The sequence below is a fragment of the Nothoprocta perdicaria genome, unplaced genomic scaffold, assembly GCF_003342845.1.
Source record: "Nothoprocta perdicaria isolate Ctin4 unplaced genomic scaffold, notPer1 scaffold_36, whole genome shotgun sequence".
In the NCBI taxonomy this organism is placed as follows: Eukaryota; Metazoa; Chordata; class Aves; order Tinamiformes; family Tinamidae; genus Nothoprocta; species Nothoprocta perdicaria.
This window is the reverse complement of record NW_020455599.1, coordinates 2,243,655-2,255,519: the sequence shown is the minus strand read 5'-3', so window position 1 is coordinate 2,255,519 and position 11,865 is coordinate 2,243,655. Positions and strand designations below refer to the sequence as shown.

Here is an 11,865-nt window from a genome sequence, read left to right as displayed (position 1 = left end):
TGCAAAAAAAAAAAGCTTTGTGACGTGATACATGTAATTAGTATGAAAAAAATATTTTAATACTCTTTATTTATTTGTTTTTAAACATCTTAGGTTATAATTTGTTGCCATGGGTGACTGTAGGGAGAGTAAGAGTTCCTTGATATGCATATATACATGCGTGAAGAAATGCAAGATTACTGAAAACCCACTTCCATGTGACCTTTTGGGACCTGTATTTTAGATCTAGTAAAGGGAAGAGAATGCAAGTATAGGCAAAGTCCATAACGTTTGCTGAGGATATATTTGTTGCTCTTCTGGCTTGTTATGTCCGTGATCCTCTATATAATTTTCACTTTTATTTCAGGCTACCTTGAATAAACTATATAGCCTGTGCCAAAGATACTACCAAGTGATGCAGATAGCAAATGACTGGCTTGAGGATGCTCAGGAATTTCTACAATTAGCAAGGAATGGTCTTGATGTTGAAAACTCTGAGGAGAACCTAAGAAACCACATTGAATTTTTCAGCACAGAAAAACAATTCAGTAATCACTTGAAGGAGTTACAGGGGCTGGTGTCTGAGATAGAACCATTTATCCAAGCTACAGCAAGAGAGCAACTGGTGCAGGATGTAGCTGCATTGGAGGAAAAGGGCAAAGGGGCAAAGCAAGAAGCTGACACCCAGAAAGAACAATTGCAAAGGTATTTCCTTCTTTCTCTCTTTTGTCTTTTATTTCCTTCTCTTTCCTTCAAAACATTTTGGGGATGAAATAAAGAAATTGCACATTTGTCGTGTAATCTAATTTTGGAGTGGGAGTTCTGTAAAATCTGTGTGCTACTGATGACAAGTGGTACTGACACTAACTGTATGACCTTAGGGAACCTATGATAAAGTTATCTGAAATTTTGAACAGTAAAGAAAAAATAAATAGGAAATGGTTGTCTATTTTTCCATGTTGTACAGGAAATACAGATTAACAAAGGAAATTGAAGCAATTTCTTTTAAAAGAAAAGAAAATACCTTTCTACTCAACATAACTATGTAACTTTTTATCGCAGAATGTTTTGGAAGCCAAAATTTTAAATGAGTTTTAAATGCAGCTTAGACAAATTCACCGAAGAAAAGTCCATCAAGGGCTATTAAGTACAAAGTTTGACTTTGTGACTACAGTTTCTGATAGGTTTCTAAGGCACAGTTGGTGATTGGGATAAATTTCTGTATGTGTGCTCTTCACTAATAATCTTTTCCTTTCTTGGAAAATATTGTATAAAAGCATAACAAAAGTAGTTAAATTGGAAACAATACTCCTGATTTAAAATGGTTTTGCATCACATTAAATCATTGTTTTTGATGTTCCATTTGTTTAAGGTGTGCTTCTGAGTGGCAGGAGTATCAGACAGCAAGACAGAGGGTTATTGAAGTGATGAATGAGGCTGAGAAAAAATTATCTGAATTCTCAGTTGCTAAAGCAGCTTCTTCTCATGAAGCTGAAGAGAAATTGTTAACACATAAGGTAAGGTAATCTGAAAAAAAGATATGAACTCCTTTTCCCATTAGTGAAAATAAATTTCTTTCTCTCTCCTCCTACTTGTGGCAATCTGAAGTTGCTCTTAAATATATCATGGCATATCAAGAGATATGGACAGGTATCTTGTAAAGTATATTATGACTGTAGAGGACTGAAGAAGCAAAGAGATTTGTAACAACCTGGTGTCCCTTGACTACCTGAGGCAAAATTCAGATCATAGAGTTTTGTCTCTTTTTGTTTCATATCAAAAGTTTTACTTCGGAAACTTTCAGTCCTTCAAATCTCCTTGAAGAAGATTCATTTCACTCCTCATGAAGTCTTTCAGTTTCATGAGGCTATATTTATAGCCTAGGACATCTAAAAAGCACTAGAAAAAAACATGACATAAATATATATTTAAGGACCTGGATGGCTTTCTTCATTTTTTAGATTCTCCTATAAATTGGAATATTTGCTATGAGAAGTTTACTAAATAGTCATCTCATTCTCTTTTCAACAAGGGCTGGATAGCAAGGAAGAGAAAATTGTGTATGCATGGACTGCATTTCCACTGCTTTAGGAGAATTGCACTCTGGACAAAGTCCCTCAGATACCTGTAGTTAACATACTGCATAGGCAAAGCAAAGTGAGATCTAACCAAGTCTCCTCCTCCTTTTTTTTTTGCCAGAAATGGATGGAAATGGCTTAGCTGCCCATAGGTGTATCAAAGAATTACAGTAAAAATGAAATGTTAGTGCTTGTTTTACTTTTTCAGACCCTGGTATCTGTGGTGAATTCTTTCCATGAGAAGATCACAGCCCTAGAAGAGAAGGCTTCACAGCTGGAAAAAGTTAGCAATGATGCCAGTAAGGCAACTATAAGCAGATCAATGACAACAGTTTGGCAACGTTGGACACGGCTCCGAAATGTAGCCCAAGAGCAAGAAAAAATTTTGGAAGATGCAGTGCAGGGATGGAAGGGTTTTAATGATAAGGTAACTGTCTTGTTAACTTCTTTTATAGCTGTATATAGGGTTTCACTACTTAACACAACCTGGTATAAAATTTGAGTACATACTATAAGTCTTGTGAAGCAAATTAATCAGTTTTATTAATAATCGTTTTTGGTAGCGAAAGCTGAGCATTGCAAGGGCAGTAATATGTCTCAGATCACAACCACGTAAGAGAGATCCTAGTTTAGAACTACTTCCTCCAAAGCTTGCACTTGAGAACTTGCTGATTCTTGAGGATCTTATATTTGTTTCCTTTCCTCAGCATATATTAAATTAATCTCTGTTTTTTTTCTGAAGAGTACGATGTTATTTCTAAGTTTGTGCATTGATATCATTGCCTCTCACTGCTCACTGATCATGTCTTCTTCTTTCTGTCATCGTCCACTATTTCATGTTCAGATTGCAGATTCTCTGGGAATTAAATAAGTTTTTGATTAGATGTCACTCATGCCAAATAGGTGTCTGCCCTCGGTTAGAACTCTCCCTCCTATGTCAATAAAAACAGTAGATGCTAAAATGAAGGAACTGTTCATCACTCAAAAAAAAATACTTAGCATGTTCTAGTCTACTCTCAAGAGCTGAGACTAGCTAGCTAGCTACATTTATCAGCATTAGAGTGCACATTTATTTCTGCTACAGAAACTGTTACAGTAACCTTATACAGCTACTTTACAGAGTCTAAATTTTCAGCAGTGGATTTAGTATTTTTGGAATCAGTGGACTACCTTATTTTTTAGTTTAATTTTTGTCAAGATTGCATCTCTTTCCTTAGATTCAGAAAGGAACCATAGCAATAGATGAGCTACAAGGTCGCTTACCTGAAAGTTCAGTAGAAAAGGCATCTAAGACAGAGCTCCTGGATCTCCTGGATTACCACAGCAGTTTCCTTCTGGAGGTGGAACACCAGCTGTCATCTTTGGGCCTGGTCAAGCAGCATGCTGTGAGCTTGCTTCAAGATGTGGAATTGCATCCTCCTTCTCAGGAAGAGCTACCAGTCATGCAAGAAATCAAAGCAATGCAAGATCGGTGCCACAAGTAAGACAGTACTTAAAGAGATTCGCTAGAAAATTGCATCTTACAATTAATTCATTAGTAAATGTTTGTTCATTATTTTTATTATCATTAGTAATGACAATGATACTTAAATATCCATTAAATTTTAAAGGAGCTTTTATTAATTTGAAAACATTAATTTTTGCTATTATTTTTACTATCATTAAGCAGGTGTATTTATTTTAGCACATAAACCTTCTGTGCTAATTCTGTCTTGCATTAAAATAGAAGCTTATGTAAGAGTATGAACTGCATTAAATTAGGGGTTATGCAGTGTTTCTAATATATTGTAAAAGTTTCTCTTTAGGATAATGATAAATCATCCAAAGTCATGCCTTAGAATGGTCTTTTCTTTCCATTAAGAACAGCCTGTGGGGATGAGTTGTCAGTATTTTTAACAGTTGCATTTGTTCAGATGAATTGTGCACTAGATATCAAAATGTGTAAAACTGCTAGTTAAATGGCAGTTTTACTGCCATTCTCCAGTACTGGAGAATGAACATGAGAGACTTAGAATGCCTACTGCTTTAGTGGCCTTTTGCAACACTCCGGACATGTAGGAATTACTCTGGACATGTAGGTATTCATCATTCTCTTTATTATTCAACAGTTTTTGACAAAGCAATGTTTTTAGAAACAAATATTAAAAATATTGAATAATATATGTCATAATAAATAGGTGAGCTTTACAAAAAAAAATGAAGAATATCCTTCACAACTAGTTACTATTTTTGTGTCTGAAGTCTGCAACAGAAAGTGAAAAAAGGCATGAAGCTGGTGAAACAGGAGCTGAAGGAACGTGAGGAGGTTGAAATTGAGATTAATGCTGTGAAGTCCTGGATCCAGGAAACAAAAGAATATTTGCTAAATCCTGATGTGGAAGTGGATACTCAACTTCAGGAATTGCAGGTATATCAAATTTCTCATCTTCCAAAATATAATGTTTCTAATGTATCTGATAGATTAATTCTGAGTATTAATCAGTTCAAAACCACAGCAGATTTAAATTAGACATGTAAATTTATGGAACATATTAGCTTTAGCTTAAATACATTTAAGGTTTTCATTTGCAAATGCATTTATATGCATTTACATACCTAGCATACTGTTTAGTAGTTTTCTTCCCGTCTAAAATATGGGGAGTTATGCTTTGTGATGTGTCTGTCTCAACTTTCTTGGACAAAATACATAAATAAATAATACAAAAAAAAATTAAATGCCTTTAAATGGACATGCTAAAACCTCAAAATTTTCCATGTGCATGCGGTCACACAGGAATACAAAACTGGACGGACACCCTTAAATGAGAATCCAGGCAACCTCAAGATCTCATCTCTTTTAAAGAATTGATTAAATGGAACTGTGAAAGCACCTGTGATTGTTGCAAGCTGTGATCCATGTCTCCTTTTGCTAAGTTTACACAAATGTAACCTTTTTCCCATAGTTTCTTAACAATATTGTTTTTCTGTCATTTAGTCTCTCCTCGATGCAGTAACTTTACATCGCCAGGCTGTTGAAAAAATGGCTGAACAACAGCAGAATAAGTATTTGGGTCTCTATACCATTCTGCCTTCTGAACTGTCTCTTCACTTAGCAGAAGTTGGGCTGGCCCTTGTAACTGTACAAGATCAGGTAAAAGATAGTCAATAAATGCATGACAAGTCTATGGTCCTTTTTTAGACTTCATAACCTGGTAAAACAAAATATCAAGCTGTGGTCAAACTGTGACTACGTTTAGTAGTCTTAATACCTACTTTAGCTAACACAGAAAGTTTGAAGTGAGTTAAATGAAAATTTAAGTTGGCTTCCTATCAGGAGAAAAGATTTCTGATTACTGAATTGAATTCTTATTGTTGACAGATTCAAAGCAAAGAGAAAGAAACTCAACAGATCAAAAACTTAAATCAAGATTTTGGTCAGAAAATCCAAGGGATAGCTAATGAATTAAATTCTATTCTTTCTAAACTGAAAAAGAAAACTAATGATATAGCACAAGCCAAACTTGAGCAAAAGGTAAGAAAAGGCTTTCTTTGTTTGATTACACCATAAACTCTTCTGAACAGGGACTTAGCCTTCATATCAAAGATATATTTGTCACATGAGACAAAAAGTCACATGAGACATTTCTTTTCAAGGTAGGCTGATAGAAGAATGGGCACAAAATGGGCTGAGATTTTTAGAATCATATTCATTGTGCACAGGTCTTTACCTGAACCGGGAGGGAGGACCTGAGAGCGAAAGCAAGTCAGACGGCCAAAAGCATGCTGTTGCCTCTAAATAATAACTCTGATTGCAGTTTCAAGGGGAGTAGACCAAGAGGCTTCCAAATTGTTCCTTGTTTCAGTCTGTACTTAAAAGACCATTCATTACAATCCAGCTATACTTATGGTAGATATAATTTTGCTTAGTCAATAGTTTAATATCATTTGATCCAATAGTAGAGAAGTATTACTAGTGTGGTTAAGGGTAATGCAGACATTCTCTTGATACTTTTGTGGGATTTTTGAAGCTATTAGTGTTTACCACACTCAGAAATTCTTGTCTGTGCTGAGGCATGATGGGCAAATAGCGTTTATCATATGAAGGTGGGAAGTTTTTTTTATCAGTCAAAGATAAACTTGGCCTGCTTACTGTTTTAAAGTAAGCAAAGTACAGCAAGTAGGAGAGGACTCAGGTACCACTGAAATATATTCCATTGCAATTTGTGCATCCCCCTGACTCCAGTAATTAAGTAGAAGGACAGTGAAGTAGAAGGACGGCACATGCTCATGTTGCATAGAGGAGACCTCCATGTCACTCAAAATCTAGTAAAACTGCATTTTTATCAATTCTTAATCTTAAGTGTTTGCTGAAGTTTCTTTCATTTTATATTACAAAACCAAATCCTAAACCATTGATCCAAAAAACTGTAGTCATTAAATGTGTTATCAGTCTATGTCTAACATTCTAGATTTCTTTTTTAAACTTATTGTAAATATGGTTTTAGAAAAAAAAAAAATATTTTTCCATTGAAACAATCTAGCATCATCCATATTGTTCCTATGCCCAGACTGAGCTGTGAAAACCCAAATTCTTTGTTAATCTTCCATGAGTAATTAGGCAGTTTTCAGTTAGTTAAGTTATATTTTATTTAAAAAACAAAACAAAACAAGAGAACATTTCACATAAAAAAAATCCTTTCTCATGGCAATGTGTTTTGACCATTCAGTTTGAAGACAAGCAGAAAGATGGGGAAGAACAGTGAATATCACCCTAAAATGACTTGGTCTTTTGGTACGATAGGGAAAATGTTATCCAATTAAGCCAGGAAGTCAGAAAAGTAATGGCACACATACAAGAGATGACCAAACATCTCTCTGTTCTGCCTTCCTGCTTAAACAATGTTGTTGGTTCACAACTGAAATAAAAAGTTGAATAAACTCTGGAGTCTTTGGACAGGGTTTAGAAGTTGTAAATCAGAATAGAAGTAACCAGCCAGAAGGCTGACATGACACATCTGACTCACTGATTTTCTTGTTTTCCGCCTAGATGCTGGGTGAAGAATTGGACAGCTGCAATGTTAAGTTGGTGGAATTAGATGCATTGGTCCAGGACTTCTCAGAGCAGAATGTCCCTCTGGCAAAGCAGCTGAGTAACAGAATAGGGAAACTCACTGCACTGCAGCAGCAGACCGTGCGGCAGGCTGAGTACCGGGCAGCCAAGCTCGGCCAGGTACAGTCCCACATCCTCCTTGTCGTTTCCTTTCAGAAGCAGAAGGAACAGGAAAACTTTTTGTCTTCTGAGCAGTTATGTATGAAGAGATATTCTTTGGCATATCTGCCTATTCATATGCATATATGAATATTCATAATCACAGGCTGGACTTATATCTCAGAGAGAGGCAGAGACTAGAGTGAAATACCAAATTCTAGGATTTGATCCAGCCTTCATAGAAATGACTAAGGAAAATCAGTTAAGTTTCTTCTGGAAAGTGAGAGCAGAATTGGAACTAATAGGTACTTGCTAACTAAAAACTGGATATATCAAAAAGCTGAGCATTCCTTTGAGTTGTGTTTCAAAAAGAAAAAAAAAAGTGTTACTTTTGGAAAAAATGATAGGCCCAGGACACAAAACAAGTTATAAATAGAAGTTATTTGGGGAATGCCATAACAAGATACAAATAAACATAAGGAGTGACATAAAAAAAAAGACTTCTAATGAACTATAAGTTGAGAAAGAAGGTATTTGGAACTTGTGTGAGGCTCAAATACCTGCTGCAAGTGTCTCCATACTATACGGATATGAAGGATCACCAGTACACTCCCCTAGTATGACCTACATTCTTTTGATGCCTTTTTTTTTCCTCTGAAATAGACGTGTTTATTACTGGAAGCAGGTGTATTTTAACTTTAGAAATACAGAATTGGTTAGACTAAATTGAGCAATAAAGAAAAGGTATTAAAATGATCCCCAAAATTAAAAACAATAAATAAAGTAAAAGTAGTTTTGTCGTACTCAGAAATGTACAGAATTCAACCCTACATTTAACAAGTTCTTTTATGTCTAGGCAACCTCACATTTGGAAGAGTACAATGAGATGCTGGAGTTCATACTGAAATGGATTGAGAAAGCAAATATCCTGGTGCATGGTAATATAACATGGAATACCTCTTCTCAGCTTCGTGATCAGTTTAAGTCCTACCAGGTGATTATATAAGCTGCAAAATTCAAATTTTGGTCCTGTTTCCTCAAGGAAAAGAAAAAGTCTTAAAAAAAAAAAAAAGGGTTTCTATGACTGTATTACTGTATTCTAGGTCTTAAAATTATTGATTTGCTTTAGACTTTTGTTTTGAAGACTGAAATAACAATGCCAATGTATTATTAACTAAAATTATTCAAGCTTAATCTCCATGCTTCCTTGGCTTCACTGGCTTCATAGGAACTTTTGAGCAGTGTGATCAGACTAGATAGCATGATGCTGAGGACCACATTGCAGCTAGTACTGCTCTAGAAAGCAGTCATGCTAATTCTTTTTTTCTGGCACTAGATTATCCGTCTTCAATATTAGATTATGAACGTTCAGTTCAAAATCATTCAGTTTTGACCAAACACAGTTTTCAGGCTTATTTTTTTTTCTCAAAGTAATTATGTGGTTTAAATTAAAGTTAATATAGTTTCTGTTTTCATCTGATATCTTTCTTTGACATTAAATGAAAGAATGCTCATGTCTCACTAATGGCCAAATAAAATACCATGAATTATGATTGATATATGCATATGTATACACATATGTTTATTATGTGTCAACTTCGCTTATATTAGGACAGGATAGTATAATCACATTTTTTTCTGAGTAGGACCCTCCAGCAGATTTATCCTGAGGAAAGCTGGAAGTTGCATTTGTTTTTGTTACAGCTTTTCCCTAACTTTAAGAATTGATAGCAGGTGGAGTACCCAATGCTATCCCAAAGAACATTTTGCTAGCCACTTTTTAGGCAGTATTAATGATTGTTGTCCCTGACGTTATCTATAAACTGTGTAGATTGTAATGCTACAGGGCAGTAGCTATAGCAAATCAGTAAATGTGCTGAGGAATGCAGCTGTCAAAAGTTCATGATTATTCCCCATCTCTGTAAGCTGAAGCACTTCAGCATGCACCTGTTATTAAATATATTGCTTAAGGTGATTCCTTACAGGAAATCAGCAGAACTCAATCACATGTTTACAAATGTGTGTGAATTGAGGTTTGCTGCTCAAAGTTTACTTAAAAATGAGTTTATTTTGAACCTCAGCAGTGGCGTTTGATTATATTCTTATCTCTCTAGGCTATGCTTGAAGAGTCTGGAGAGATTCATGATGATCTTGAGGCCATGAGCAAGAGGATTGAGTATCTGGCAAGTGTATACTGTACGGAAGGAATGTCTCAGCAAGTGTTGGAACTGGGGCGGCGCACAGAGGAGTTACAGCAAGTTATCAAAATGAGGCTGCCAAATCTCCAAGATGCTGCCAAGGTGTGTGGAAAAAACTTTTTTTAATGCTGTCTGACAGCTAAAGGTCTGGTATTCAATAGGAACAAGCACAAATTGCTGCATTTAGATAGAACAACGCTCTACACGTAGATGAGGATCTACATGATGAGGAGCTACATGATGAGGATCTACCAGAGGCACTCTGTAGAAAAGATGTGAATTTAGTAATTCCCATCACAGTCCCACACAAAACGAAAGAACAATGTGTCATTGTTAGAAAAAAAATGCTGGGAATAAATAAAAGTATGTGCTTTTAACCTATGTACAATAGTTTCAAGATTACAATTGTAGCCATCTTTGCACTTGAAGAAAGATGTGGGCCAAACTAGAGGGGGAAAGAGAGTAGGGGGGAAATAAAAATCCAAGAATAGTGATAATAATTATGTGAATTTAAATTCTCATTAATTTAAATTAATGAGAAAAGATGGTAAACAGGATTATTCTAATGTGTGAATTTGTGCTTCATGTGTGTTGTTAGTGGGTTAGTATGTAGAGGGTTTGCATTGCAACAAAAAATAGGTTCAGCTTAGCCTACCAAAAAAAGAATTCAACAAAGTCATAATGCAGAAACAATGTGATATAAGATAAGAAGGGCTCCATTGCTCGCAATCTCTAAAAACACACTCTAAAGATAACATGGGTAGTTATGCCCAGTCTTATTACATAATGGGAAGATAGAGGTACTTCCTAAGGTACTTTCTAAGGTACTTCTTAAGGTACTTTCTAGGCCTATAATTCTATGCAATTATTTTATTAAGTATATGCTGAATTTGAACTGGAGGAGACAATTAGAATAGTAACTCTGATTTGGAGACCTCTCTTTTTCAGACACTTTTATTACTGAAAATTTTCCAATATTTTAAACATTTACTTTTCACTGTTAAAAATTGTCAGCTAGTTTTGTCATTGCAATAAAGGACACGGTTACACCACCTGGGCAGATACTTTTATACTGCTTTATTTTTTTGCATTTTCATCTCTAAATCAAATCTGTTACAGGATATGAAAAAATTTGAAGTTGAACTGCGAGTTCTGCAGGCTGCTCTGGAGCAAGCCCAGGCCACCATGACCTCTCCAGAGCTTGGGCGACTGAGCTTGAAAGAGCAGCTTTCTCACAGACAGGTAAAAGGGCAAGACCTCAAAGCTGGAACTGTGCAACAGTGTGAGCAAACACAAAGAATTACAAATGCTAGTATGACCATGTTGATGGTGTTCCTTAAGGTGATTCTATGATATCTGACTCTAACCACAAGTTACTGCCAAGGGAATGAGGAATGGAATGGGATAAATTATTCCCTCAGGGGAATGTTTGAAACATAATCTTCTATGGGTCTGTTATTATGCTGATTTAGTAACGATAGTCTCGTTTTTCTGAGATTTGTGCCTCCAAACAAACTCTAATCCATATTAACAAGCTAAGCTTAGTTTATTTTACAATAAATAATATATAATTATTATATAATTATTATATAATTATTATATAATGATGCTGTATTAATACAATTACCTATCCTGTTTTTTAATAAAATATCTTATTATGAAATAACGTATAATTATTAGTAATGCAGACCAGCTCTTACCCAGTACTTGCTGGCAGCAGTTTCTCAAAGCACTTTAAAAAGAAGTATAGGTTATTTTCACCATTTTACAGATAAACCTGCAAGAAAGTGTGACTTGCTAGGTTTACCAATAGTCAAATAGAAGGATAAGAAAAAGACTCAGATTTTCTGAAGTTCAGTATAGATGAATTGCCTACATTAATTGTTACTGCTTTCTGTTTTGAACCTGACCTACTATAGAGATTCGTTAATTTGTTATTTTTGGTGTTAGTTTCACAACAAGAAAAAAATAACCTAAGACAGAACTTCACAAGTTTCTTGCAGCAAGCTAATACATACCCTTAACTGCCCTCGTTTTCTATTACAAACTGAATATCAACATGTCTACTTTGTCTTTGGAAAAGATTAAAATCTGGAAAAAAAAAGTGTAGGTAAAATGCCAACTTACATATCTTTATAACCTTGATCCTTGATTTAAATACAGTGTTTGTACTGCTTGGGACTTGCAGCCAAATCTCAGTACATGGCACTGAAGAATATAAGTGAAACACAGCACCTATATGGAGAGTATCAAACTCTCCAACATGAATTAGAAACTATTGTTTGTGTGTCATCCTTATCTTGTCTCTGTGAGCGTCACTATCCTTGTGCAGGTGGAAAGGGGCTGTACCCCGACCCACCTGTGTCACCAGAGAGGAGGTCCTGGCTCCAGGCTTGGCGTGCAGCGAAGTGTCTGTTCCATG

General features: G+C 35.5%; 1 protein-coding gene across 1 annotated transcript in view; it reads left to right on the top strand.

Annotated features, from left to right (window-relative positions):
• The window catches only part of SYNE1 (spectrin repeat containing nuclear envelope protein 1), a 224,829-nt gene that overhangs the window by 122,842 nt on the left and 90,122 nt on the right, over positions 1-11,865 (top strand). Inside the window, exons 77-87 of the mRNA XM_026044390.1 lie at positions 347-684; positions 1,352-1,496; positions 2,266-2,484; positions 3,275-3,537; positions 4,299-4,464; positions 5,032-5,187; positions 5,416-5,568; positions 7,084-7,266; positions 8,102-8,239; positions 9,360-9,545; positions 10,563-10,685. Of these exons, the coding sequence (XP_025900175.1) occupies positions 347-684; positions 1,352-1,496; positions 2,266-2,484; positions 3,275-3,537; positions 4,299-4,464; positions 5,032-5,187; positions 5,416-5,568; positions 7,084-7,266; positions 8,102-8,239; positions 9,360-9,545; positions 10,563-10,685 (2,070 nt within the window). The remainder of the gene's footprint in view (positions 1-346; positions 685-1,351; positions 1,497-2,265; positions 2,485-3,274; positions 3,538-4,298; positions 4,465-5,031; positions 5,188-5,415; positions 5,569-7,083; positions 7,267-8,101; positions 8,240-9,359; positions 9,546-10,562; positions 10,686-11,865) is intronic.